The following is a 25622-nucleotide window of genomic DNA, read 5'->3' as shown; positions in this document are numbered from 1 at the left end:
GGATTTTGGGGGAAAAATTTGGGGAAAAATGGGATTTTTGGGGAAAAAAATTGGGGAAAAATGGGATTTTTGGGGAAAAAAATTGGGGAAAAAATGGGATTTTTGGGGAAAAAAATTGGGGAAAAATGGGATTTTTGGGGTTGGGAAAAGGGAAAATTGGGGTTTTTTGGGGGTTTTGGGTTTTTTTGAGGGATTTTTTAGGAGGGAAATCCACAGGTTCTTCCAAAAGGAGGTGAGAAAATGGGATTTTGGGGGAAAAAATGGGATTTTGGGGGAAAAAATTGGGGAAAAATGGGATTTTTGGGGTTGGGAAAAGGGAAAATTGGGGTTTTTGGGGTTGGGAAAATGGGAAAATTGGGGTTTTTTGGGGGGTTTTTGGGGGTTTTTTGGGGTTTTTTGAGGGATTTTTTAGGAGGGAAATCCACAGGTTCTTCCAAAAGGAGGTGAGAAAATGGGATTTTGGGGAAAAAATGGGATTTTGGGGAAAAAATGGGATTTTGGGGAAAAAATGGGATTTTGGGGGAAAAATTTGGGGAAAAAATGGGATTTTTGGGGAAAAAAATTGGGGAAAAATGGGATTTTTGGGGAAAAAAATTGGGGAAAAATGAGATTTTTGGGGAAAAAAATTGGGGAGAAATGGGATTTTTGGGGAAAAAAATTGGGGAAAAATGGGATTTTTGGGGTTGGGAAGATGGGAAAATTGGGGTTTTGGGGGGTTTTTGGGGGTTTTTTGGGGTTTTTGGAGGGATTTTTTGGAGGGAAATCCACAGCTTCTTCAGAAATGAGGTGAGAAAATGGGATTTTTGGGGGAAAAAATTGGGGAAAATGGGATTTTTGGGGAAAAAATTGGGGAAAAATGGGATTTTTGGGGTTGGGAAAAGGGAAAATTGGGGTTTTTGGGGGTTTTTTGGGGTTTTTTGAGGGATTTTTTAGGAGGGAAATCCACAGGTTCTTCAGAAATTAGGTGAGAAAATGGATTTTGGGGGAAAAAATGGGATTTGGGGGGAAAAATTTGGGGAAAAATGGGACTTTTGGGGAAAAAAATTGGGGAAAAAATGGGATTTTTGGGGAAAAAATTGGGGAAAAATGGGATTTTTGGGGAAAAAAATTGGGGAAAAATGAGATTTTTGGGGAAAAAAATTGGGGAAAAATGGGATTTTTGGGGTTGGGAAAAGGGAAAAATGGGGTTTTTTGGGGGTTTTGGGGTTTTTTGAGGGATTTTTTAGGAGGGAAATCCACAGCTTCTTCCAAAAGGAGGTGAGAAAATGGGATTTGGGGGAAAAAATGGGATTTTGGGGGAAAAATTTGGGGAAAAATGGGATTTTGGGGGAAAAAATTGGGGAAAAATGGGATTTTTGGGGAAAAAAATTGGGGAAAAATGGGATTTTTGGGGAAAAAAATTGGGGAAAAATGGGATTTTGGATGGGAAAAATGGGATTTTTGGGGTTGGGAAAATGGGAAAATTGGGGTTTTTGGGGGTTTTGGGGTTTTTGAGGATTTTTGGAGGAAATCCAGAGGTTCTTCAGAAATTAGGTGGGAAAATGGGATTTGGGGGAAAATGGATTTGGGAAAATTTGGGGAAAAATGGGACTTTTGGGGAAAAAATTAGGGAAAAATGGGATTTTTGGGGTTGGGAAAATGGGAAAATTGGGGTTTTTTGGGGGTTTTGGGGTTTTTTGAGGGATTTTTTGGAGGGAAATCCACAGGTTCTTCCAAAAGGAGGTGAGAAAATGGGATTTTGGGGAAAAAATTTGGGGAAAAAATGGGATTTTGGGGAAAAATGGGATTTTGAGGGGAAAATTTGGGGAAAAAATGGGATTTTTGGGGAAAAATTGGGGAAAAATGGGATTTTTGGGGAAAAAAATTGGGGAAAAAATGGGATTTTTGGGGAAAAAAATTGGGGAAAAATGGGATTTTTGGGGAAAAAAATTGGGGAAAAATGGGATTTTTGGGGTTGGGAAAATGGGAAAATTGGGGTTTTTTGGGGGTTTTGGGGTTTTTTTGGGTTTTTTGAGGGTTTTTTGGGGGTTTTTTGGTATTTTTTGAGGGGGTTTTGATTTTTTTTTGAGGGATTTTTGGGGTTTTTTGGGTTTTTTGGGGTTTTGGGGTTTTTTGGGGTTTTTTGGGGTTTTTCGGGGGTTTTTCGGGTTTTTTTGGAGTTTTTGGGGTTTTTTGGAGGTTTTTTGGGGATTTTTTGGGATTTTTGAGGTTTTTTTGGGGGGTTTTGGGATTTTTTGGGGTTTTTTTGGAGGTTTTTTGAGGGTATTTTGGGGTTTTTTGGGGGTTTTTTGGGGTTTTTTGAGGGATTTTTTGAGGCTGGTTTTTTGGGGTATTTGTGGGATTTGGGGGAATTGTTGGGATTTTGGGGGTTGGGAGGGAATTGGGGGGTTTTTGGGGTTTTTTGGGGGTTTTGGGGTTTTTTTTTGGGATTTTTGGGGGCTTTTGGGGATTTTTTTGGGGGTTTTTTTTGGGTTTTGGGTTTTTTGGGGTTTTTTTTGGGTTTTTTTGGGGTTTTTTGGGGTTTTTAGGGGTTTTTGAGGTTTTTTTGAGGGTTTGGGGTTTTTTGGAGGTTTTCATGGAGTTTTGGGTTTTTTGGGGGGTTTGAGGTTTTTTTGGGGTTTTTTTGGTTTTTTGAGGGGTTTTTTGAGGGTTTTTTGGGGTTTTGGGATTTTTTTGAGGGGTTTTTTTGCGGATTTTTTCAGGGTTTTTTGGGGTTTTTTAGGGTTTTTTTGAGGTTTTTTGGGGGTTTTTTTTAGGGTTCTTGGGGAGTTTGTTGGGGTTTTTTTGGGGTTTTTTGAGGGTTTTTTTGGGTTTTTTTGGGGATGTTTTGAGGGTTTTTTGGGGATTTTTTGAGGGTTTTTTGGGTTTTTCTGAGAGTTTTTTTGGGGTTTTTTGGGGGGTTTTAGGGTTTTTTTGAGGGTTTTTTGGGGGTTTTTAGGGTTTTTTGGGGATTTTTTGGGGGGGTTTTTGGGTTTTTTTGAGGGTTTTTAGGGGATTTTTGTGGTGTTTCTCCAGGAGGTTTTGGAGATTTTTGCAGGGATGGGAAATTTGTGGGATTGTTTGGGATGGAAAAGGATTTTTCCCAATTTAAAGGATTTAAAGGATTTAAAGGATTTAAAATCTTATTAAATCAAAATGGGGAATCCTGGATTGGTTTGGGTTGGAAAAAAACCCCAAAAATCCCCCAAAATCCCCAAAAATCCTGGAATAGTTTGTGATGGAAAAAACCTAAAGATCCTGAAAATCCTAGAAGGGTTTGGGTTGGAGAAAAATCCCAAAAATCCTCAAAAATCCTAGAATGCTTTGGGATGGAAAAAAAAGAAAAAAATACCCAAAAATCCCAAAAATTCCCTAAAATCCTGGAATGGTTTGGGATGGAAAAAAACCTAAAAATCCTTTAAAAATGCTGGAATGGTTTGGGATGGGAAAAAACCAAAAAATCCTCAAAAAATCCCAAAAATCCTCAATATCCTGAGATGTTTGGGATGGAAAATAACCCAAAAATCCACCAAAATCCTGGAATGGTTTGGGATGGAAAAGAATCCTCAAAATCCCCAAAAATCCCCGAAAATCCCTAAAAATCTTGGAATGCTTTGGGATGGAAAAAATCCCAAAAATCCCAGAAATCCTGGAATGGTTTGGGATTGAAAAAAACCTAAAAATCCTCAAAATTCTGGAATGGTTTGGGATGCAAAATAACCTAAAAATCCTTTAAAAATCCCCAAAATTCTGGGATGTTTTGGGATGGAAAAACCAAAAAAAATCCCCAAAAAATCTGGAATTATTTGGGTTGGAAAAAACCCTAAAAATCCTTGAAATCCTGGAATTGTTTGGGATGGAAAAAAAGCCTTAAAAATCCCTAAAAAATAAAAAAAAATTGGAATGATTTCCGATGGAAAAATACTAAAAAATCCCCAAAAAATCTGGAATTATTTGGGTTGGAAAAAAACCTAAAAATCCTCAAAATCCTGGAATGGTTTGGGATGGAAAAAAATCTAAAAATCCTTTAAAAATGCTGGAATGGTTTGGGATGGAAAAAAAACAAAAAATCCTCAAAAAATCCCAAAAATCCTCAAAATCCTGAGATGTTTGGGATGGAAAAAAACCCAAAAATCCACCAAAATCCTGGAATGGTTTGGGATGGAAAAGAATCCTCAAAATCCCCAAAAATCCCTGAAAATCCCTAAAAATCTTGGAATGGTTTGGGTTGGGAAAAAATCCCAAAACTCCCCAAAAATTCTGGAATTATTTGAGTTGGAAAAAATCAAAAAAATCCCCAAAATTCTGGAATGGTTTGGGATGCAAAAAAACCTAAAAATCCTTTAAAAATCCCCAAAATTCTGGGATGTTTTGGGATGGAAAAACCAAAAAAAATCCCCAAAAAATCTGGAATTGTTTGGGTTGGAAAAAACCCTAAAAATCCTTGAAATCCTGGAATTGTTTGGGATGGAAAAAAAGCCTTAAAAATCCCTAAAAAATAAAAAAAAAATTGGAAAGGTTTGGGATGGAAAAATACTAAAAAATCCCCAAAAAATCTGGAATTATTTGGGATGGAAAAAATCCCAAAAATCCCAGAAATCCTGGAATGGTTTGGGATTGAAAAAAAACCTAAAAATCCTCAAAATTCTGGAATGGTTTGGGATGGAAAAAAACCTAAAAATCCTTTAAAAATCCCCAAAATTCTGGGATGTTTTGGGATGGAAAAACCAAAAAAAAATCCCCAAAAAATCTGGAATTATTTGCATTGGAAAAAATCCCAAAAATCCTCGAAATCCTGGAATGGTTTGGGATGGAAAAACCAAAAAAATCCTCCAAAATTCTGGAATGGTTTGGGTTGGAAAAAAATCCCCAAAATCCCCAAAATCCCTAAAATCCCTTTTTAAAAGAACCTTTTTAAAAAATTTAAATTTTTTTACATTTTTAAATCTTTAAAATTTAAAAATTAAAATTAAACATTCAAAACTTAATATTAAAACTTAAATTTTTTTAAAGTTAATTTTTTTAATTTAATTTTTTATTTTTAATTTCAATTTTTTCAACATTTTTCTGGGATTTTTGGGAATTTTTGGGATGAGAATTCCAAGTTTTTTTCCTCCCCCAGGATGGGAAATGGGAAGCAGAAAAAGTGATTAAAGTTCCCAACAAGAAAGTGGAAGGTTGGATTCTCCCAGAAATGCCAGGTGAGTGAAAATTCCTGGGAAAATTGGGAAAGAAATCCCTAAAAAATCCCTAAAAATAAATCCCTAAAAAAAAAAAAACTAAAAATAAAATTAAAATCCCTAAAAATAAATCCCTAAAAATAAATCCCTAAAAAGAAATCCCTAAAAAATCCCTAAAAATAAATCCCTAAAAATAAAATAAAAAATCCCTAAAAATAAATCCCTAAAAAAAATACCTAAAAAAATCCCAAAAAATAAATCCCTAAAAATAAAATAAAAATCCCTAAAATAAATCCCTAAAAAATAAATCCCTAAAAAAATCCCTAAAAATCCCTAAAAATAAAATTTAAAAAATCCCTAAAAATAAATCCCTAAAAAAATCCCTAAAATCCCTAAAATCCCTAAAAAAAATCCCTAAAAAAATCCCTCAAAAAATCCCTAAAATCCCTAAAAAAAAATCCCTAAAAAACCCCTAAAATCCCTAAAAAAAATCCCTAAAAAATCCCTTAAAAATAATCCCTAAAAAAATCCCTTAAAAAAAATCCCTAAAATCCCTAAAAAAAAATCCCTAAAATTCCTAAAAATAAAATTAAAAATCCCGAAAAATAAAATTAAAAATCCATAAAAATAAAATAAAAATCCCTTAAAAATAAAATAAAAAATCCTAAAAATAAAATAAAAATCCCTAAAAATAAATCCCTAAAAATAAAATAAAAAAATCCCTAAAAATAAAATTAAAAATCCCGAAAAATAAAATTTAAAATCCGTAAAAATAAAAAATAAATTACCTAAAAATAAATTTTTTTGCAGTGGAAATTCCTTAAAAAACTGGAATTTTGGTGATGGGAAAATGAGGGAATTTGTGGTTTTTGTAGGAAAATTTAGGGGAAAAAATCCCTAAAAATCCCTAAAAAAATCCCTAAAAAATAAATCCCTAAAAAATAAATCCCTAAAAAGGAAAAAAATTGGGAAATTTCTGCTGTAAATTTTTTTTGCAGGAGAAATTCCCTAAAAAATTCCATTTTTGACATTGGGAATTTCTGCTGAGTGTGGAAAATTTAGGAAAATTTAGGGAAAATGGAAAAATTCCCTAAAAAATTCCATTTTTGACATTGGGAATTTCTGCTGAGTGTGGAAAATTTAGGAAAATTTAGGGAAAATGGAAAAATTCCCTAAAAAAATCCATTTTTGAAATTGGGAATTTCTGCTGAGTGTGGAAAAATTTTAGGGAAAATGGAGAAATTTTGGGGAATTTCTGCTGTAAAAAAATTGAAGGAATTTCAGGAATTTCGGGTTACAATTCCCTGATTTTATATTTTATATTTAATTTGGATTTTTTTCCAGGTCTGATCACAGACATCCTGATTTCCCTGGATGACAAATTCCTCTATTTCTCCAACTGGCTCCATGGGGACGTCAGACAATATGACATTTCTGACACCAAAAATCCCAAATTAGTGGGGCAGGTGAGGAAAATTCCAGCAGAATTCCCAAAAAATATCAAATTGTCTGCTTGGAAAAAAACTCGGGGTTTTCTTTTATTTTATTTTTATTTTTATTTTTATTTTTATTTTTATTTTTATTTTCATTTTTATTTTTGTTTTTGTTTTTGTTTTTATTTTTATTTTTATTTTCATTAATTTGAATTGTCATTTTAATTTAGTTTTAATTTAAATTTTAATTTCATTTTAATTTGTAATATAATTCTTTCTTTTTAATTTCTATTTAATTGATTTTTAATTTAATGTTAATTTAATTTTAATTTAATTTTTATTTATTTTTCAATGTAATTCTCGTTTTAATTTCATTTTCATTTTCATTTAATTACTTCTAGTTTTCGTTTTAATTTTCATTTTCAAAATTCTATTAAAATTCCCAAAATCCCAAAATAGAAATGTGATATTATTGTCTGATTTTTAATGGGAAATAACTTAGTTTTTCATTAATTTAATTTTAATTTATTTTTAATTTGAATTTATTTTTAAATTATTTTTAATTTTAATTTGAATTTATTTTTAAATTTTTTTTATTTTAATTTGAATTTATTTTTAAATTATTTTTAATTTTACTTTTTAATTTTCATTTATTTTTAACTTAATTCTAATTTATTTTGAATTTAATTCTAATTTAATTTTCATTCCTTGTTTCTAAATTTATTTCTAATTTCGTTTTATTTATTTTATTTTTATTTAATTTATTTTATTTTAATTTATTTTATTTTATTTTAATTTATTTTAATTTATTTCTAGTTTATTTTTAATTTATATTTAATTTATTTTTAATTTCATTCTAATTTAATTTTCATTTATTTTTCATTTAATTCTAATTTAATTTTAATTTATTTTTCATTTCATTTTTAATTTATTTCTCATTTTCAATTTGATTTGCATTTTCATTGAATTACTTCTAGTTTTCATTTTAATTTTCATTTTCAAAAATTCTATTAGAATTCCCAAAAAATCCCAAAATAGAAATGTGACATCGTTGGCTGCTTGGGGAAAAAATCGGGATTTTAGTTCGTTTTATTTTATTTTATTTTAATTTAATTTAATTTAATTTTAATTTAATTTCATTTTAATTTATTGTCATTTTAATTTTAATTTATTTTTCATTTTCATTTTCAAAATTCCATCAAAATTCCCAAAAAATCCCAAAATAGAAATGAGACATCATTGTCTGATTTTTTAATGGGAAATAACTTGGTTTTTTCATTAATTTAATTTTAATTTGAATTATTTTTAATTTATTTTTAAATTATTTTAAAATTATTTTTAATTTGAATTTGAATTTATTTTTAATTTCATTCTAATTTATTTTTAATTTCATTCTAATTTAATTTTCATTCATTTTTAATTTGTTTTCCATTTAATTCTAATTTATTTTAAATTTAATTTTCATTTATTTTTCATTTACATATAATTTATTTTTAATTTCATTCTAATTAAATTTTTGTTGCTTTTTCATTTCATTTTAACTTAATTTTCATTTCTTTTTAGCTTAATCTTTAATTTCATTTTCATTTTCATTTCATTTTCATTCAATTCCTTTTCATTTTAATTTTAATTTTCATTTTCATTTTCATTTTCATTCTCAAAAATTCCACAAAAATTCCACAAAAATAATTCCCAAACTCCTTAATTCAAATTAATTTTGGGAAAAACGATTTCATTCCTCTTTAATCCCATTTTTCCTTGGGGAATTCCCAAATTTTCCCAAATTTTCCCAAATTTTCCCAAATTTTCCCAAATTTTCCAGCTTTTCCTGGGCGGCAGCATCTCCAGGGGAGGAGCAGTGAAAGTTCTGCAGGATCAGGAATTGCAGAACCAACCTGAGCCTTGCTGTGTCCAGGTGAGAGTCCCAAAATTCCCAAATTCCTTCCCAAAATTCCCAAATTCCTTCCCAAATTTCCTTCCCAAAATTTCGAGTTTTCTTCCCAAATTGCCTTCCCAAAATTCCCAAATTCCTTCCCAAATTTCCTTCCCAAAATTCCCAAATTCCTTCCCAAATTCCTTCCCAAATTTCCTTCCCAAAATTTCGAGTTTTCTTCCCAAATTTCCTTCCCAAAATTCCCAATTTTCTTCCCAAAATTCCCAATTTTCTTCCCAAATTTCCTTCCCAAAATTCCGAATTTTCTTCCCAAAATTCCCAATTTGCTTCCCAAATTTTCTTCCCAAAATTCCAAATTTCCTTCCCAAATTTCTTCCCAAAATTTGGAATTTTCTTCCCAAAATTTGGAATTTTCTTCCCAAATTTTCTTCCCCAATTTCCCACATTTCCATCCTCAAATCCTCAAATCCAAACTCCAGGTGAGATTCCCAAAATTCCCAACCTCAATTATCCCAAAATCCCACTGAAAATTCCAGAAAATTCCAGAAAATACCAAAAAAATCCCAGGAAATTCCAGAAAATACCAGAAAATCCCAAATCTTTTCTCTTCATTCCATAATTTTTCAACCTTAATTATCCCAAAATCCCATTTGAAAATCCCAGAAAATTCCAGAAAATTCCAAATCTTTTATCCTTCATTCCTTGGTTGATCTCAGAGATTTTCCAACCTTAAAAATTCCCAAAATCCCATTTTAAAAATTCCAGAAAATTCCAGAAAAAAATCCAAATATTTTCTCCTTTATTTCCTAATTGATCTCAGAGATTTTCCAACTTTAATTATCCCAAAATCCCATTTTAAAAATCCCAGAAAATCCCAGAAAATTCCAAATATTTTCTCCTTTATTCCCTGATTGATCCCAGAGATTTTCCAAAATTAAATATTTTACCCCCAAAATTAAGTATTTTCTCCCAAAATCTCATATTTTCCACCCCAAAATCCCAGATTTTCCACCCCCAACACCTCTTTCCCCAAAATTTCCCCAAATTTCCCCCAAATTTCCCCAATATTTCCCAAAATTTCCCCAAAATTTCCTCAAATTTCCAAAACTTTCCTGAAATTTCCCCAAATTTCAAAAAAATCCCAAAATTCCCAAAATTCCCCCAAATTTCCCCTAATTTTCCCCAAAAATTTCCCCAAATTTCCCAAAATTCCCCCAAATTTCCCCCAAAATTCCCCCAAATTGTCTCCAAATTTCCCCAAATTTCCCCAGATATCCCAAAATTCAAAAAAAATTTCCCCAAAATTTCCCCAAATTCCCCAAAATTTCCCAAAATTTCCCCAAAATTCCCCAAAATTTCCTCAAATTTTCCAAAATTTCCCAAAAATTTCCCCCAAAATTTTCCAAAATTTCCCCAAAATTTCCCATTCCAATTTCCAATTCCAAATCCCAAAATTCAAAACCAATCCCAATTTTTTTTTTTTTTTTTTTTTTTCCCAAATTTCCCCCAAAATTCCCCCAAAATTTCCCCAAAAATTTCCCCAAATTTCCCAAAATTTCCCCAAATTTCCCCAAAATTTCCTCAAATTTTCCAAAATTTCCCAAAAATTTCCCCAAAATTTTCCAAAATTTCCCCAAAATTTCCCAAAATTTCCTCCAATTTCCCCAAAATTTCCCCAAATTCCCCGATTTCAGGGCAAGAAGATCCCAGGAGGTCCCCAAATGCTGCAGCTCAGCCTGGATGGGAAAAGACTTTATGTCACCAACTCGCTGTTCAGTGCCTGGGATAAACAGTTCTACCCCGAGATGGTCAGGTGAGCGGTTATTGATTATCGATTATTGATTATTGATTGGTTATTGATTAGATATTGATTGGGAATTGATTGGGGATTGATTGGGAAAAGACTTTATGTCACCAACTCGCTGTTCAGTGCCTGGGATAAACAGTTCTACCCCGAGATGGTCAGGTGAGCGGTTATTGATTATCGGTTATTGATTATTGATTGGTTATTGGTTATTGATTGGGAATTGGGAATTGATTGGGGATTGATTGGGAAAAGACTTTATGTCACCAACTCGCTTTTCAGCGCCTGGGATAAACAGTTCTACCCCGAGATGGTCAGGTGAGCAGTTATTGATTATCGGTTATCGATTATTGATTGGTTATTGGTTATTGATTAGTGATTGGGAATTGATTGGGAAAAGACTTTATGTCACCAACTCGCTTTTCAGTGCTTGGGATAAACAGTTCTACCCCGAGATGGTCAGGTGAGCGGTTATTGATTATCGATTATTGATTGGTTATTGGTTATTGATTATTGATTAGATATTGATGGGGAATTGAATTGATTGGGAAAAGACTTTATGTCACCAACTCTCTGTTCAGCGCTTGGGACAAACAGTTCTACCCCGAGATGGTCAGGTGAGCAGTTATTGATTATTGGTTATTGATTATTGATTAGCTATTGACATAAATTTTTAACATAGCCAATTTTTCCCAATAATTTTTCCCAATAATTTTCCCAACATTCCCCAATAATTTTCCCCAATTTTCCCAGGGAAGGCTCCGTTCTGCTCCAGCTGGACGTCGACACCTCCCGGGGCGGTTTGTCCCTAAATCCCGAATTTCTGGTGGATTTTGGGAAAGAACCTGCAGGTCCTGCCTTGGCCCACGAGATCCGATATCCTGGTGGGGATTGCACCTCCGAGATCTGGCTCTGAAATTTGGGATTTGTCCATGGAAAATTTGGGATTTGTCCGTTGGAAAATTTGGGATTGCACCTCCGAGATCTGGCTCTGAAATTCGGGAAAATTCGGGATTTATCCATGGAAAATTCGGGATTGCACCTCCGAGATCTGGCTCTGAAATTCGGGAAAATTCGGGATTTATCCCTGGAAAATTTGGGATTGCACCTCCGAGATCTGGCTCTGAAATTCGGGAATTTGGGATTTATCCATCAGGAAATTTGGGATTTATTCATTGGAATTTTGGGATTTATCCCTGGGAAATTTGGGATTTATCCCAGGAAAATTTGGGATTTATCCCAGGAAAATTTGGGATTTATCCATGGAAAATTTGGGATTTATCCCTGGGAAATTTGGGATTGCACCTCCGATATCTGGCTCTGAAATTCGGGATTTATCCCTGGGAAATTTGGGATTTATCCCTGGAAAATTTGGGATTTATTCATTGGAAATTTGGGATTTATCCCAGGAAAATTTGGGATTTGTCCCTGGGAATTATGGAATTTATTACTCGGGAATTCGGGATTTATCTCTCAGAAAATTTGGGGTTTATCCCAGGAAAATTTGGGATTTATCCCAGGAAAATTCAGGATTTATTCCTGGAAAATTCGGGATTTGTCCCTGGAAAATTTGGGATTTATCCATGGAAAATTTGGGATTTATCGCTCAGAAAATTTGGGGTTTATTCCTCGTAAATTTGGGATTTATCCCTGGAAAATTCGGGATTTATTCCTTGGAATTTCGTGATTTTTTCCTTGGAAATTTGGGATTTATTCCTAGGAATTTTGGGATTTAGTCCTTGGAATTTCAGGATATATTCCTTGGAATTTTGGGATTTATCCCCTAGGAAATTTGGGATTTATTCATTGGAAGTTTGGGATTTATTCCTGGAAAAATTGGGATTTATTCCTTGGAATTTCAATATTTAGTTCTTGGAAAATTTGGGATTTTTCCCTGGAAAATTTGGGATTTATCCCTGGAAAATTCGGGATTTATTCCTTGGGAATTCAGGATTTATTCATTGGAAATTTGGGATTTATCCCTCAGAAATTCAGGTTTTATCCCTTGGAAAATCTGGGATTTTTTCCCAGGAAATTTGGGATGTATCCCCAGGAAGTTTGGGATTTATTCCTTGGAATTTCATGATGTTTTCTTCGGAATTTTGGGATTTATTCCTTGGAAAATTTGGGATTTATTACTTGGGAATTTGGGATTTAACCCTCAGAATTCAGGATTTATCCCTCAGAAATTCAGGTTTTATCCCTTGGAAAATCTGAGATTTATCCCTTGGAAAATTTGGGATTTATCCCTCAGAAAGTCGAGATTTATTGCGTGGAATTTGGTATTTATTGCTGGGAATTTTGGGATTTATCCCTAGGAAATTCAGGATTTATTCCTTGGAATTTGGGATTTATTCTCTGGGAGTTCTGGGATTTATTCCTTGGAATTCCAAGATTTATCCCCAAGAAATTCAGGATCTATCTCTCAGAATTCAGGATTTATCCATCAGGAAATTCAGGATCTATCCTCAGGAAAATTTGGGATTTATTCCTTGGAATTATGGGATTTATTACTCGGGAATTCGGGATTTATCCCTCAGAAATTTCAGATTTATCCCTTGGAAAATTTGGGATTTATCCCTCAGGAAATTCAGGATTTATTCCTTGGGAGTTCTGGGATTTATCCAACAGGAAATTTCGGGATTTATGCCTTGGAAATTTTGAGATTTATTACTTGGGAATTCTGGGATTTATCCATCAGGGAATTTGGGATTTATTCCTTGGAATTTCAGGATTTATCCCTGGGAAATTTTGGGATTTATCCCTTGGGAGTTCTGGGATTTCTCTCTCAGAAATTCGGGATTTATTCCTCAGAATTCCAGGATTTATCCATTGGGAATTTGGGATTTATCTCTTGGAAAATTTGGGATTTATCCCACAGAAATTCTGGGATTTATCCCCTTTTTTATCATTTTCCCTTCTTTTTCTCCTCGATTCCCTTTTTCCTGATTCCTTAAATTCTGATTTTTCAGCAGATTAGCAAAAATCATTTCATTTCCTGATTAAAAAAAAAAAAATCAACATTTCAGAATAAAATTCTTCCAGCAGCTGAAAATCCTTTTTTTTTTAGGGTTTTGAGGAATTTTTTGGCTTTTTTTTTCAGCCCTGCCGGGATTGATTGATTGATTGATTGATTGATTCCTTGGAAAAAGGGTCAGGAGTGATTGATTGATTGATTGATTGATGGGTAAAGGGCAAGTGTTTGATTGATTGATTGATTGATTCCTGGGAAAAAGGGTCAGGAGTGATTGATTGATTGATTGATTGATTCCTGGGAAAGGGGAAAAGGCTCTGAATGATTGATTGATTGATTCTGGGAAAAAGGATCTGGAGTGATTGATTGATTGATTGATTTCTGGGAAAGAGGAAAAGGCTCAGGAGTGATTGATTGATTGATTGATTTTGGGGGAAAGGGTCAGGAGTGATTGATTGATTGATTGATTGATTGATTGATTTCAGGGAAAGGGGAAAAGGGCAAGTGATTGATTGATTGATTGATTGATTCCTGGGAAAGGGGAAAAGGGTTGGGAGTGATTGATTGATTGATTGATTGATGGGAAAAGGGGGAAAGGGTCAGGAGCGATTGATTGATTGATTGATTCCTGGGAAAGGGGAAAAGGGTTACGAGTGATTGATTGATTGATTGATGGGAAAAGCAGCAGATTCGGGAAAAGGGTTGGGAGTGATTGATTGATTGATTGATTGATTCCAGGGAAAGGGGAAAAGGGCTTGGGAGTGATTGATTGATTGATTGATTGATTCTGGAGAAAGGGGAAAGGGTTGGGAGTGATTGATTGATTGATTGATTGATGGGAAAAGGGGGAAAGGGTTGGGAGTGATTGATTGATTGATTCTGAGGAAAGGGGAAAGGGTTGGGAGTGATTGATTGATTCCCAGGAAAATCAGCAGAGTCAGGAAAAGGGTCAGGAGTGATTGATTGATTGATTGATTGATTCCAGGGAAAGAGGAAAGGGTCAGGAGTGATTGATTGATTGATTGATTGATTCCGGGGAAAGGGGAAAGGGTCGGGAGTGATTGATTGATTGATTGATTGATTGAAAAGCAGCAGAGAATGAGAGTCAGGAAGCTTCGGCTGATGCAGGAAAAACTTTATTGATTCTACAGCAGAGGAAAGGAAGAGGCTGAGGGATTGATTGATTGATTGATTGATTGATTCCAGGGAAAGGGTCGGGATTGATTGATTGATTGATTGATTGATTCCAGGGAAAGGGTCGGGATTGATTGATTGATTGATTGATTGATTGATTCCAGGGAAAGGGTCGGGATTGATTGATTGATTCCGGGGAAAGGGGGAAAGGGTCTAGAATGATTGATTGATTGATTGATTGATTCCCGGGAAAAGCAGCAGAGTTGGGAAAAGGCTCGGGATTGATTCCAGGAAAAGCAGCATTGGGAAAGGGGTTTGGGATTGATTGATTGATCGATTCCCGGGCAAAGGGCTCAGGATTGATTGATTGATCGATTCCCGGGCAAAGGGCTCAGGATTGATTGATTGATTGATCGATTCCCGGAATGTCCCGCAGAGCTCGCGGCTCCTGGCGCTGCTTTGCCCGGAGCGGGATGGAGATTCCAGCGGGAACGGAGATCCCAAAGGCTGGAACAGCCCAGGGGATCCCAAATCCGACAGCCATGGGGATCCCAAATCCTGCAACAGCCCAGGGGATCCCAAATCTGAAATCACTCAGGGGATCCCAAATCTGACAGCCATGGGGATCCCAAAGGCTGGAACAGCCCAGGGGATCCCAAATCTGAAATCACTCAGGGGATCCCAAATCCTGGAATCTCCCAGGGGATCCCAAATCTGAAATCACTCAGGGGATCCCAAAGGCTGGAACAGCCCAGGGGATCCCAAAGCCCAGCATGCCCCAGGGAATCCCAAATCAGGAATCACTCAGGGATCCCAAACTCTGGAATCACCCAGAGGACCCCAAATCCAGAATCGCTCAGGGGGCACAAATTCTTCAATCACCCAGGGGATCCCAAACTTGGAATCACCCAGAGGATCCCAAACTTGGAATCACCCAGAGGACCCCAAATCCAGAATCGCTCAGGGGGCACAAATTCTTCAATCACTCAGAGATCCCAAATCCTGGAATCACCCAGGGGACCCGAAAGCCTGCAATCAGCTAGGGATCCCAAAGTCTGGGATCATCTAGGGATCCCAAATTCTTCAATCACCCAGGGATCGCAAACCCTGCAATCACCCGATGGGACCCCAAACCCTGCAATCACCCGATGGGACCCCAAACTTTGGAATTACTCAGGGATCTCATACTCGTGATCAGAGGACCCCAAATCCTGGAAGTACTCAGAACACCCGGAATTCCTTAGGGAATCCCAAGTCCCGGAATCCCCCAGAGCATCTCAAACCCTTGAATCCCCCAGGACACCCCAAACCCTGCAATCAACTAGGGATCCCAAACCCCGGAATCCCTCAGGGGATCCCAAACCCTGCAACCCCCCAAGGGACCCCAAATCCCAGAATCACACAGGGATCCCAAACTTGGGATCACTCAGGGGACCCCAAAGTTTGGAATCACCCAGGGATCCCAAACCCCGGAATCCCCTAGAGGGCCCCAAATCCCAGAATCCCCCAGGGATCCCAAACTTTGGTATTACTCAGGGATCCCAAATCCCAGAATCACCCAGGGATTCCCAACTCGGAATCACCAAGGGGACCCCAAACCCTGCAATCAACTAGGGATCCCAAACTTTGGAATTACTTAGGGGATCCCAAACCCAGAATCCCCAAAGGACCCCAAGTCCCGGAATCACCCCAAATCCCACAACCCCCCAAGGGACCCCAAAGTTTGGAATCCCCCAGGGGATCCCAAACCCTTCAATCCCCCAGAGCACCCCAAATCCCCCAGGGACCCCAAACCCCAAATCCCCCAGGACACCCCAACCCCCTCCACTCCCCAGCCCCCCGCAGCCCCATCACCCCCCCGGCCCCCCGCCGCCCCCCCGCTCGCCGCAGGGCCAGCTCGCCGCAGGGCCAGCAGGGCAGGGCGGAGCTGCCGCGGCTCGCTCAGGGCAGAGGCTCCGATTTGGCGTCGCCGCCGGGGAAGCGAATGGCGTGAGCCAGGCAAGGGCCGTGCGGCTCCTTGCCGAAATCCACCAGGAAGTTCCTGTTCACCGCCAGGCCTCCCTTCTCCGTGTCCACGTCCAGCTGCAGCATCACCGAGCCCTCCCTGGGAGTAATTAACCATTAATTAATTAGTTAATAATTAGTAATTGTTATTATTGATTCATCATCAATGTCCTGAATTCGGGATTCGCTCTCAGCCCTCCCTGGGGGGAGTTAGTAATTAATTAATTAGTAGTTGTTATTGGTTGAGGATTCATCAGGATCGATCCCTGAATTCGGGATTCACTCTCAGCTCTCCCTGCGACAGCGACAGTGCCTTGGCCAAGGGGGACAGCGCCCGGCACGGGGGGACAGCGGGACAGGGGGACAGGGTGGGGGGATTGGGGATTGGGGTTTGAATTCCCGATGGATAATGGGGGCAGGTTGGGATCGGGGATGTTTGGATCCCGAATTCCCCTGGATTTCATGCTCAGCACACCCCAGGCCAACCCAGCTCAACTCGCCTGAGCTCTGTCCATCCCAGCTCTGTCCATCCCATCCCATCCCAGCTACCCTGAGCTCTGTCCATCCCAGCCCAGCTCTGTCCATCCCAGTCCATCCCATCCCAGCTCTGTCCATTCCATCCCATCCCATCCCATCCCATCCCATCCCATCCCATCCCAGCTACCCTGAGCTCTGTCCATCCCAGTCCATCCCATCCCATCCCAGCCCAGCTACCCTGAGCTCTGTCCATCCCATCCCAGCTCTGTCCATCCCAGTCCATCCGGCAGCAGCTCCGGCAGATCCCCGAGGGTCGCTGTCCCTTCCCCGCCCCTTCCCCGCCCCTCGCCGCCCCCGGCCCGTTCCCATTCCCATTCCCATTCCCGTTCCGTTCCCCCGAGCCCCCCGCCCCTTTCCTATTCCCGTTCCGTTCCCGTTCCCGTTCCCGTTCCCGTCCCGTTCCCGCCCACCTGTCCCGGCGCAGCTCTCACCTGACCATGCTGGGGTAGAACTGTTGATCCCACGTGCTGTAGAACGAGTTGGTCACGTAGAGTCGCTTCCCGTCCAGGCTGAGCTGCAGCTGGCTGGGGCCGCCGGACACGCGCTTGCACTGGGAACGGACAGTGTACTGGGGATACTGGGGGCACTGGGAATGGATACTGGGGGCACTGGGAATGGACACTGGGGGGACTGGGAATGGATACTGGGGGCACTGGGAATGGATACTGGGGGCACTGGGAATGGACACTGGGGCCGCCGGACACGCGCTTGCACTGGGAACGGACAGTGTACTGGGGATACTGGGAATGGACACTGGGGACACTGGGGCCGCCGGACACGCGCTTGCACTGGGAACGGACAGTGTACTGGGGATACTGGGGATACTGGGGATACTGGGGGGACTGGGAATGGATACTGGGGCCGCCGAACACGCGCTTGCACTGGGGAGGGACAGTGGAGATACTGGGGGCACTGGGGTACTGGGAATGGACTGGGAATGGACACTGGGGACACTGGGGCCGCCGAACACGCACTTGCACTGGGGAGGGACACTGGGGGGACTGGGAATGGACTGGGGGGACTGGGAATGGACACTGGGGGAACTGGGAATGGATACTGGAGGGACTGGGAACACACATGCTTGCACTGTGGGGAGACAGCGGGGATACTGGGGGGACTGGGAGTGGATTGGGGGGCACTGGGAATGCATCCCAGCAGGAGCAGGGACAGGAGGAGAAGGAGCAGAGCAGCAGATCAGGAGTAGAGCAGGAGCAGAGCAGGAGTAGAGCAGGAGTAGATCGGGAGTAGATCGGGAGCAGATCAGGAGTAGAGCAGGAGCAGAGCAGGAGTAGAGCAGGAGTAGAGCAGGAGTAGATCGGGAGCAGAGCAGGAGTAGATCAGGATGAGATCTCGACTAAATAAGAGAGGGAGAAAGCAGGAGCAGATCAGGAGTGGGAGGAGAGCAGAGGAACGGAGCAATTAGTTAATTAGAGAGTAGAACAGGAACTCATCAGAGCAGCAGATAAGATCAGAACAGGTCGGGTCAGTCCAGGTGAGAGGAGAGCAGAGCAGCTGAGAGCAGCCTGAGGTGAGAACAGGTGAGATCAGCCTGAGGTCCCAGCAGGCTCCGCCCACGCCCAGGTGAGAACGTTCACACTCACCCAGGTGAGCACATTCACATTCACCCAGGTGAGCTCACACTCACACTCACACACACGCTCAGGTGAGCTCAGGTGAGCACTCATACACTCATACACACTCAGGTGAGCACACACACACAGGTGAGCTCACACTCGCACCCAGGTGAGCTCACCTTGATGACAAGTGGCTCCGGCTGGCACTTGAGCTCCTCGTCCCTGCACACGGTGACACTCACACACACTCAGGTGAGTTCAGGTGAGCACACTCACACACACACACACTCACACGCTCAGGTGAGTTCAGGTGATCACAGTCACACTCAGGTGCTCACATTCGCACCCAGGTGAGCTCACCTTGATGACAAGTGGCTCCGGCTGGCACTTGAGCTCCTCGTCCCTGCACACGGTGACAGGACCCCCGCGCAGGATGCTTCCCCCCACGAACACCTGCGGGCACACGAGGGACACGGCGGGACCCCGGGGGTGGCACCGAGCGCCCGGCCGTGTCCCCGCCGTGCCCCGTGCCCCCCGTGCCCCCCGGGCTGCCCTCACCTGCCCCACCAGGCGCGGCTTGCAGTTCCTGCCCAGCTCGTACTGCCGGATGTCGCCGTGCAGCCAATTGCTCACGAACAGGTAGCGATCGTCGGGGCTGATCACCAGGTCGGCGATGAACGCTGCGGGACAGGGGGACAGCGAGGGGTTGGGGGCAGAAATAGGGGATTTGGGGTCAGGGATTGGGGATTTGGGGTCAGAAATCGGGGATTTGGGGTCAAGGATTGGGGATTTGGGGTCAGGGATTGGGGATTTGGGGTCAGGGATTGGGGATTTGGGGTCAAACAATGGGGATTTGGGGTCAGAAATCGGGGATTTGGGGTCAAGGATTGGGGATTTGGGGTCAGGGATTGGGGATTTGGGGTCGGGCAGGATCTGGGGACTGGAATCAAGGATTTGGGGTCAGGCAGGGTTTGGAGTCCAGTCAGATTTTAGGGATCGGTAGGATTTGGGGTCTGTCAAGATTTGGGGTCTGTGAGGATTTGGGGCAGATCATCTGGGGATCTACCAGAATTTGGGGTCAGACATGATTTGCTTTCAGCCAGATTTGGGGTCAGTCATGATTTGGGGTTCCCCAGGCTTTGGGGTCATTTTAACTTTGAGATCAGCCAGATTTGGGGTCAGTCATGATTTGGGGTCATTCAGGCTTTGGGATCCCCACGAGGCTGTGGCAGCCGCGGCTCGGCTCGGCTCGGCTCGGCTCGGCTTGGCTCGGCACGGCTCGGCTCGGCACGGCTCGGCTCGGCTCGGCTCGGCAGCTCACCTGGCATCTTGGGCATGATCCAGCCGGTGACGTCCTTGGGCGGAATGCGGATCACCTCCTCCACAGCCCACGTGTCTCTCTGCGGGGACAGCGACACGGCTGAGCCACGGGAGTCATCCCGATTGACCGGGACAGAACGGGACAGAACGGGACAGAACGGGAGCATCCCGAGCCAGCCGGGATCATCCGGGACAGAACGGGAGCATCCCAGTCCCGATCGGGGCAGCCCGGGCTCATCTCGAGCCTAGCCGGGACACCCCGAGCTCATCCTGATTGCATCCCGGTCCCGATCGGGGTAACCCGGTATCATCCCGGGATCATCCCAGTCCCGATCGGGACACCCCAAACTCATCCCGATCCCAATCCAGCACATCCCAAGTTTATCCCGATCCGGCACACCCCGATCCCAATCCGGGACACCCCAAACTCGTCCCGATCCCAATCCAGGACACCCCGAGCTCATCTCGTTCTCTCCATCCTCTCTCTCTCGCCATCTCCGTTCCCCCGGGCTCAACCCGCTCTGCTTTCCGCTCGCTCCCTCCCCGATCCCGATCCATGACACCCCGATCCCATCCCGATCCCAGTCCAGGACACTCCGATCCCATCCTGATCCCAATCCGGGACACCCCAAACTCATCCGGATCCCAATCCAGGACATCCCGAGTTTAACCCGATCCCAATCCAGGACACCCCGAGCTCATCCCGATCCCAATGAAGAATACCCCAGTCCCCATCCAGGACAGCCCGAGCTCATCCCAGTCCCATCCCCATCCCGATCCGGCACACCCCGAGCTCCCCCGCTCTCTCCCCGCTCCCTCCCCGACTCCGATCCTGAACACCCCGGTCTCATCCCGCTCTCTCCCCGCTCCATCCCCGCTCTCCCGAGCTCATCCCGCACTCTCCCCGCTCCCTCGAGCTCATCCCGATCTCTCCCCGATCCCAATCCAGGACATCCCGAGCTCATCCCGATCCCAATGAAGAATACCCCGGTGCCCATCCAGGACATCCCGAGCTCATCCCGAGCTCATCCCGGGCTCATCCCGGTCCTAATCCAAGACACCCCGAGCTCATCCCGATCCCTCCCCGCTCTCCCTCCCTCCCTGACTCGCCTCGCAGGATTTGAAGAAGCGGTAGATGACTCCGCTCAGCGCGCAGCCCACGTAGCCCTCGGCGGCCTCGGGGTTGTGCAGGAACCTGACGGTGAGCGGCAGAGAATCCTCGCCCAGGTCGAAGCACTGCGTGAGGCTGCGGCACGACAGGTTCCACACGTTCAGGCGGCGCCCGAAGACCCCTGGGGACACGGGAGATGCGGGATTGGGGAGAGGGAAATGGGAAATGCGGGATTGGGGAGAGGGAAATGGGAAATACGGGATTGGGGAGAGGGAAATGGGAAATGCGGGATTTGGGGAGAGGGAAATGGGAAATGCGGGATTGGGGAGAAGGAAATGGGAAATGCAGGGTTTGGGGAGAGGGAAATGGGAAATGCGGGATTGGGGAGAGGGAAATGGGAAATGCAGGGTTTGGGGAGAAGGAAATGGGAAATGCAGGATTTGGGGAGAATGAACCGGGAAAAGGGTCAAGGAAAAGAAAAGGATGGGGAGAATGAAGTGGGAAATACAGGATTTGGGGAGAATAAACTGGGAAATACAGGATTTGTGGAACAAGGGAGCGGCAGGGTTAGGGAAGGATTTGGGAGCAGCAGGAGCAGCCAGGGAAATGCAGGATTTGGGGAGAAGCCAGGGAAATGCAGGATTTGGGGAGAAGCCAGGGAAATGCAGGATTTGGGGAGAACACAGTGAAATGCAGGATTTGGGAAGAGCACAGTGAAATGCAGGATCAAATCTCCTCTCCGGAGGCAAAAATCTCCTTTTCTGGGGACACAAATCAGACTCTCCTGGGCACCAATCGCCCTCTCCTGGGCAAAAATCTCATTTTCCGGATGCACAAATCTCCCTCTCCGGTGCCATCACCCCCTTCTCTCCCCGCCCAGCCCCTAGTTTAGTGTCCCCAGCCTGTCCCCACCTTTTTTCAGGTCATTGGGGTCGAATCCTCGCCCTGCCCGCCTGGGCACCATCCCGGCCGAGCTGACCAGCACGTTGTGCTTGGCTTGGTACCAGAAGTCGTGTCCGGTGGGAGGAACTTCACACTCGTTCTCCCAGTTGCCCTTCAGCTCGAAGGTCTCTCCGTCCAGCACCACGAAGCCACCTGGGATGGGAGGTGACAAATCCGGGCTGGGGGGCTTGTGACAGGACTCGAGGAATGGGGATTTGGGGCAGGGAAATGGGGATTTGGGGCAGGGAAATGGGGATTTGGGGCGGGGAAATGGGGATTTGGGGCAGGGAAATGGGGATTCTTGCAGGGAAAATGGGAATTCTGGTTGGAAAAATGAGGATTTGAGCAGGAAAAATGAGGATTTTGGGCAGGAAAATGGGGATTTCGGCAGGGAAAATGGGAATTCCAGCAGGAAATTCACCTTTGCCGTTGCCCGCAGCGTCTCCCATGTTGGCGATCAGGATGTCCCCGTTGGGCAGCGCTCGGGCCGTAGCCAGGTAACCTTTGTTGCACTTCCAGAAGACATCCACGGGCTCGATCATCTGCAAAAATCCACAGAAACCTTCAGCCTCTGCCTGCTCGGCGCCTTTGCCGAGATCGCTGAGCTGGGAAAAGCCTCGGGAGGAAAACCCCTGGGATCGAACAGCCCAGCCCTGGACACGCCCTGGGCTTGCTTCCTTCCCTTCCTTCCTCCTTTTTCCTTCTTACATTTTTCGTTTCCTTCCTTTCTTCCTCCCTTCCTCTTCCATTCCTTTCTCGCTATCTTTCTTTCTTTCTGTCTGTCTGTCTGTCTTTCCTTCTTCATTTCCCCTTTCCTTTCCTTTCCTTTCATCTCCTTTCTTTCTTTCTCTCTCTCTTTCTGCCTTTCTGCCTTTCCTTCTCTTCCTTCCTTCCTTCCTTCCTTCCTCTCTCTCTCTCTCTCTCTCTCTCTCTGCCTTTCTGCTTTTCCTTCTTTCCTTTCCTTCTTTCCTTTCCTTCTTTCCTTCCTCCTTTTCTCCTTTCTTTCCTTCTCCCCTTCTTTCTCTTTCTCTCTTCCTCTTTCATTTTCCTTTCCCTCCTTCCTTTCACTATTTCCCTTCCGTCCTTCCTTCCTTTTCCCTCCATTCCCTTTCCCCTCTCCCCTTTTTCCCCTTTTCCCTCCATCCCCTCTCTCCCTCTCCCCTCCATCCCTCTCTCTCTCCCTCTCCCTCTCCCCACCTTGACGATTCTGGGCTCTCGGCACTGCGCTCCCACATCCACCACGTAGATCCGGGACGAGATGAGGCAGGGCAGCACCAGCTTGGTCCTCTTGGCCGCCGCGCTGCCCTCGAAGCAGCCGCAGCCGGGCAGAGCCCAGCCGGCGCAGTGCAGCTCGTCCTTGAGATTCGGCATCGGCAGCCGGTGGATCACCTGGGGAACGGCAATGGGAGATGGGAGAGAGCCGGGAATGGGAACCGGGAGTGAGAGATCGGGGAGCCCCGGGGGAACCGGGAATGGGTGATGGGAGAGACCCGGGAGAACCGGGAATGAGAACCGGGAGAGCTCCGGGGGAACCGGGAATGGGTGATGGGAGAGACCCGGGAGAGCCGGGAATGAGCCCCGGGGGAGCTCCGGGGGAACTGGGAATGAGAGATGGGAACCGGGAATGGGAACCGGGAATGAGAACCGGGAGAGCCCCGGGACTGGGGAAACCAGGAGTGAGAGATGGGAGCAGAACCGGGAATGAGCCCTGGAGGAGCTCCGGGGGAACTGGGAATGAGCGATGGGAGAGACCCTGGGGAACTGGGAATGAGAACCGGGAGAGCCTCGGGATTGGGAAACCGGGAATGAAAGATGGGAATGGAACTGGGATTGGGGCAAACCGGGGATTCCTGGCCCAATAAAACCAGTAGCACACTGTATGTGGCCAGTAGCCCCAGTAATCCCAGTAGCACATTTACTGTCCCAGTAATCCCAGTAGCACACTGTACCTGCCCAGTCAGCCCAGTAACACACTGTACGTGCCCAGTAATCCCAGTAAGACCAGTAACTCACTGTACTTGCCCGGTCAGCCCAGTAAACCCAGTATCACTCTGTACCTCCGCAGTAATCCCAGTAACCCCAGTAATCCCAGTAGCACACTGTACCTGCCCAGTAAGCCCAGTCAACCCAGTAACCTCCGTCTGACTCTGTACCTAGCCAGTAACCCCAGTATCACTGCACCTCCCCAGTCACCCCAGTCCGCCCAGCATCCCCACCAGTCCCAGTCAGCCCAGTCTGCCCAGTGTCCCCAGCAGCCCCAGTGTCCCCAGCAGCCTCAGTGTCCCCAGCAGCCCCAGTGTCCCCAGTATCCCCAGTCCGCCCAGTGTCCCCAGCAGCCCCAGTGTCCCCAGTATCCCCAGTCCGCCCAGTGTCCCCAGCAGCCCCAGTGTCCCCTCACCTGGCCGTAGTGGGCGGAGCGCGGGTTGAGGTCCACGGTGGCCAGGAAATCAGGCTGCTCGCTGCAGGTGCTGCGGTACGTGCAGGTCACGTAGGCCACCTCCTCCCGGGGCGCTGCGACACAAACCGCGCTCGGACCGCGCCGGGAGCCCCACAGGGACCCCAGAGCAGCCGGGAAACCCGAAATAGGGAGCTGAGAGACTCGGGAAACCCGAAATGGGAGCCTAGAGCAGCCGGAAAACCCGAAACGGGAGCTGAGAGACTCGGGAAACCCGAAATGGGACCCGAGAGACTCGGGAAACCCGAAATGGGACCCGAGAGACTCGGGAAACCCGAAATGGGAGCCGAGAGACTCGGGAAACGCGAAACGGGAGCCTAGAGCAGCCGGAAAACCCGAAACGGGAGCTGAGAGACTCGGGAAACCCGAAATGGGACCCGAGAGACTCGGGAAACCCGAAATGGGACCCGAGAGACTCGGGAAACCCGAAATAGGGAGCTGAGAGCGGCCGGGAAACCCGAAACGGGAGCTGAGAGACTCGGGAAACCCGAAATAGGGAGCTGAGAGACTCGGGAAACCCGAAATGGGACCCCAGAGACTCGGGAAACGCGAAACGGGACGCGAGAGCAGCCGGGAGACCCGAAATAGAGAGCCGAGGGTATCGGGAAACCTGAAAAAGGGACCCGAGAGACTCGGGAAACTCTAAAAGGGACTCGAGAGCATCGGGAAACCCGAAAATGGGACCCCAGAGACTCGGGAAACCTGAAAATGGGACCCGGGAGACTCGGGAGATCCAAAAAAGGGACCCTAAAGCAGGGAAACCCAAACAAGGGACCCGAGAGCAGCCGGGAAACCCAAATAAGGGACCCGAACCGCCCAAAACCCAAAAAAGGGACACGAAAGGCTCCGGAAAACCCCAAAAAAGGACCCGAAAGGCTCCCGGGAAAGGCGGGAATGGATTTCGGAGGCTGCGATTGCCTCCGGCTGCCCCGGGCGGCCCTGGGGAGCTGCTGGGGCAGGAAGGGCAGAGGGGAATGTGCGGGAATTGTCCGGTGGGGAAGGGAGGGAGGAGCTCGGGGAGATCCCAAAATCCCAAAAAATTCAGGGATTGTCCGGTGGGGAAGGAAAGGAGGAGCTCGGGAGGAGCGCTGAGCTCGGGGAGATCCCAAAATCCCCCAAATTCTCCTCATTCCAGGGAATTGTCCCGGTAGGGAAGGAAGGAGCTGGGGATGAACCCTGAGCTCGGGGAAATCCCAAAATCCCAAAATTCTAGGGAATTGTCCCCGTGGGGAATGAAGGGAGGAGCTCGACACGAACGCTGAGCTCGGGAAAATCCCAAAA

General features: G+C 44.3%; 2 protein-coding genes and 2 long non-coding RNA genes across 8 annotated transcripts in view; 2 read left to right on the top strand and 2 right to left on the bottom strand.

Annotated features, from left to right (window-relative positions):
• Nucleotides 1-11257, top strand: part of LOC146427366 (methanethiol oxidase-like) — a 23100-nt gene extending 11843 nt beyond the window's left edge. Inside the window, exons 6-10 of one of the 2 annotated variants that reach the window (XM_085082649.1) lie at nt 5102-5180; nt 6504-6625; nt 8415-8507; nt 10181-10299; nt 11044-11257. In XM_085082649.1, the coding sequence (XP_084938775.1) occupies nt 5102-5180; nt 6504-6625; nt 8415-8507; nt 10181-10299; nt 11044-11206 (576 nt within the window). In that variant the 3' untranslated portion in view covers nt 11207-11257. Of the gene's footprint in view, nt 1-5101; nt 5181-6503; nt 6626-8414; nt 8508-10180; nt 10300-10767; nt 10908-11043 lie in introns of those variants that run through there. The other variant, XR_014856532.1, reaches the window with a different exon arrangement.
• LOC146427365 (uncharacterized) overlaps nt 1-14503 on the top strand; it is a 55674-nt gene extending 41171 nt beyond the window's left edge. The window contains exons 1-3 of one of the 3 annotated variants that reach the window (XR_014856537.1): nt 13872-13910; nt 13965-14069; nt 14212-14503. This is a non-coding gene — a long non-coding RNA (uncharacterized LOC146427365). Of the gene's footprint in view, nt 1-13871; nt 13911-13964; nt 14162-14211 lie in introns of those variants that run through there. The other 2 variants (XR_014856539.1, XR_014856538.1) reach the window with 2 other exon arrangements.
• LOC146427362 (uncharacterized) overlaps nt 1-25622 on the bottom strand; it is a 53512-nt gene that overhangs the window by 1308 nt on the left and 26582 nt on the right. The window lies entirely within an intron of this gene.
• LOC146427364 (methanethiol oxidase-like) lies at nt 16282-24393 on the bottom strand. Its single transcript, XM_085082474.1, has 10 exons — nt 24285-24393; nt 23084-23275; nt 22308-22428; nt 21857-22039; nt 20944-21125; nt 19835-19913; nt 19072-19193; nt 18874-18966; nt 17371-17489; nt 16282-16502 (listed from the first exon to the last, which is right to left on the bottom strand). Exons 2-10 carry the CDS (start codon nt 23255-23257, stop codon nt 16340-16342), a joined length of 1236 nt encoding a protein of 411 aa, XP_084938600.1. The 5' UTR covers nt 23258-23275; nt 24285-24393; the 3' UTR covers nt 16282-16339.

The sequence above is a fragment of the Lichenostomus cassidix genome, chromosome 25 (assembly GCF_008360975.1).
Source record: "Lichenostomus cassidix isolate B80296 chromosome 25, HeHo_3.0, whole genome shotgun sequence".
In the NCBI taxonomy this organism is placed as follows: Eukaryota; Metazoa; Chordata; class Aves; order Passeriformes; family Meliphagidae; genus Lichenostomus; species Lichenostomus cassidix.
The sequence above is the reverse complement of the archived record's forward strand: the minus strand, read 5'-3'. Positions and strand labels throughout refer to the sequence as shown.

Bases quoted from the DNA above. Each gene is read 5' to 3' on its own strand.
- LOC146427364 (XM_085082474.1), bottom strand. From the start codon at position 23,257: ATGCCGAATCTCAAGGACGAGCTGCACTGCGCCGGCTGGGCTCTGCCC. The intron at 19,914-20,943 runs GCGAGTCAGGGA...CTGTCCCCGCAG, and splicing joins GCTTCTTCAAATCCTGCGAG to AGAGACACGTGGGCTGTGGA. The intron at 16,503-17,370 runs GTGAGAGCTGCG...AATTACTCCCAG, and splicing joins TTCTACCCCAGCATGGTCAG to GGAGGGCTCGGTGATGCTGC.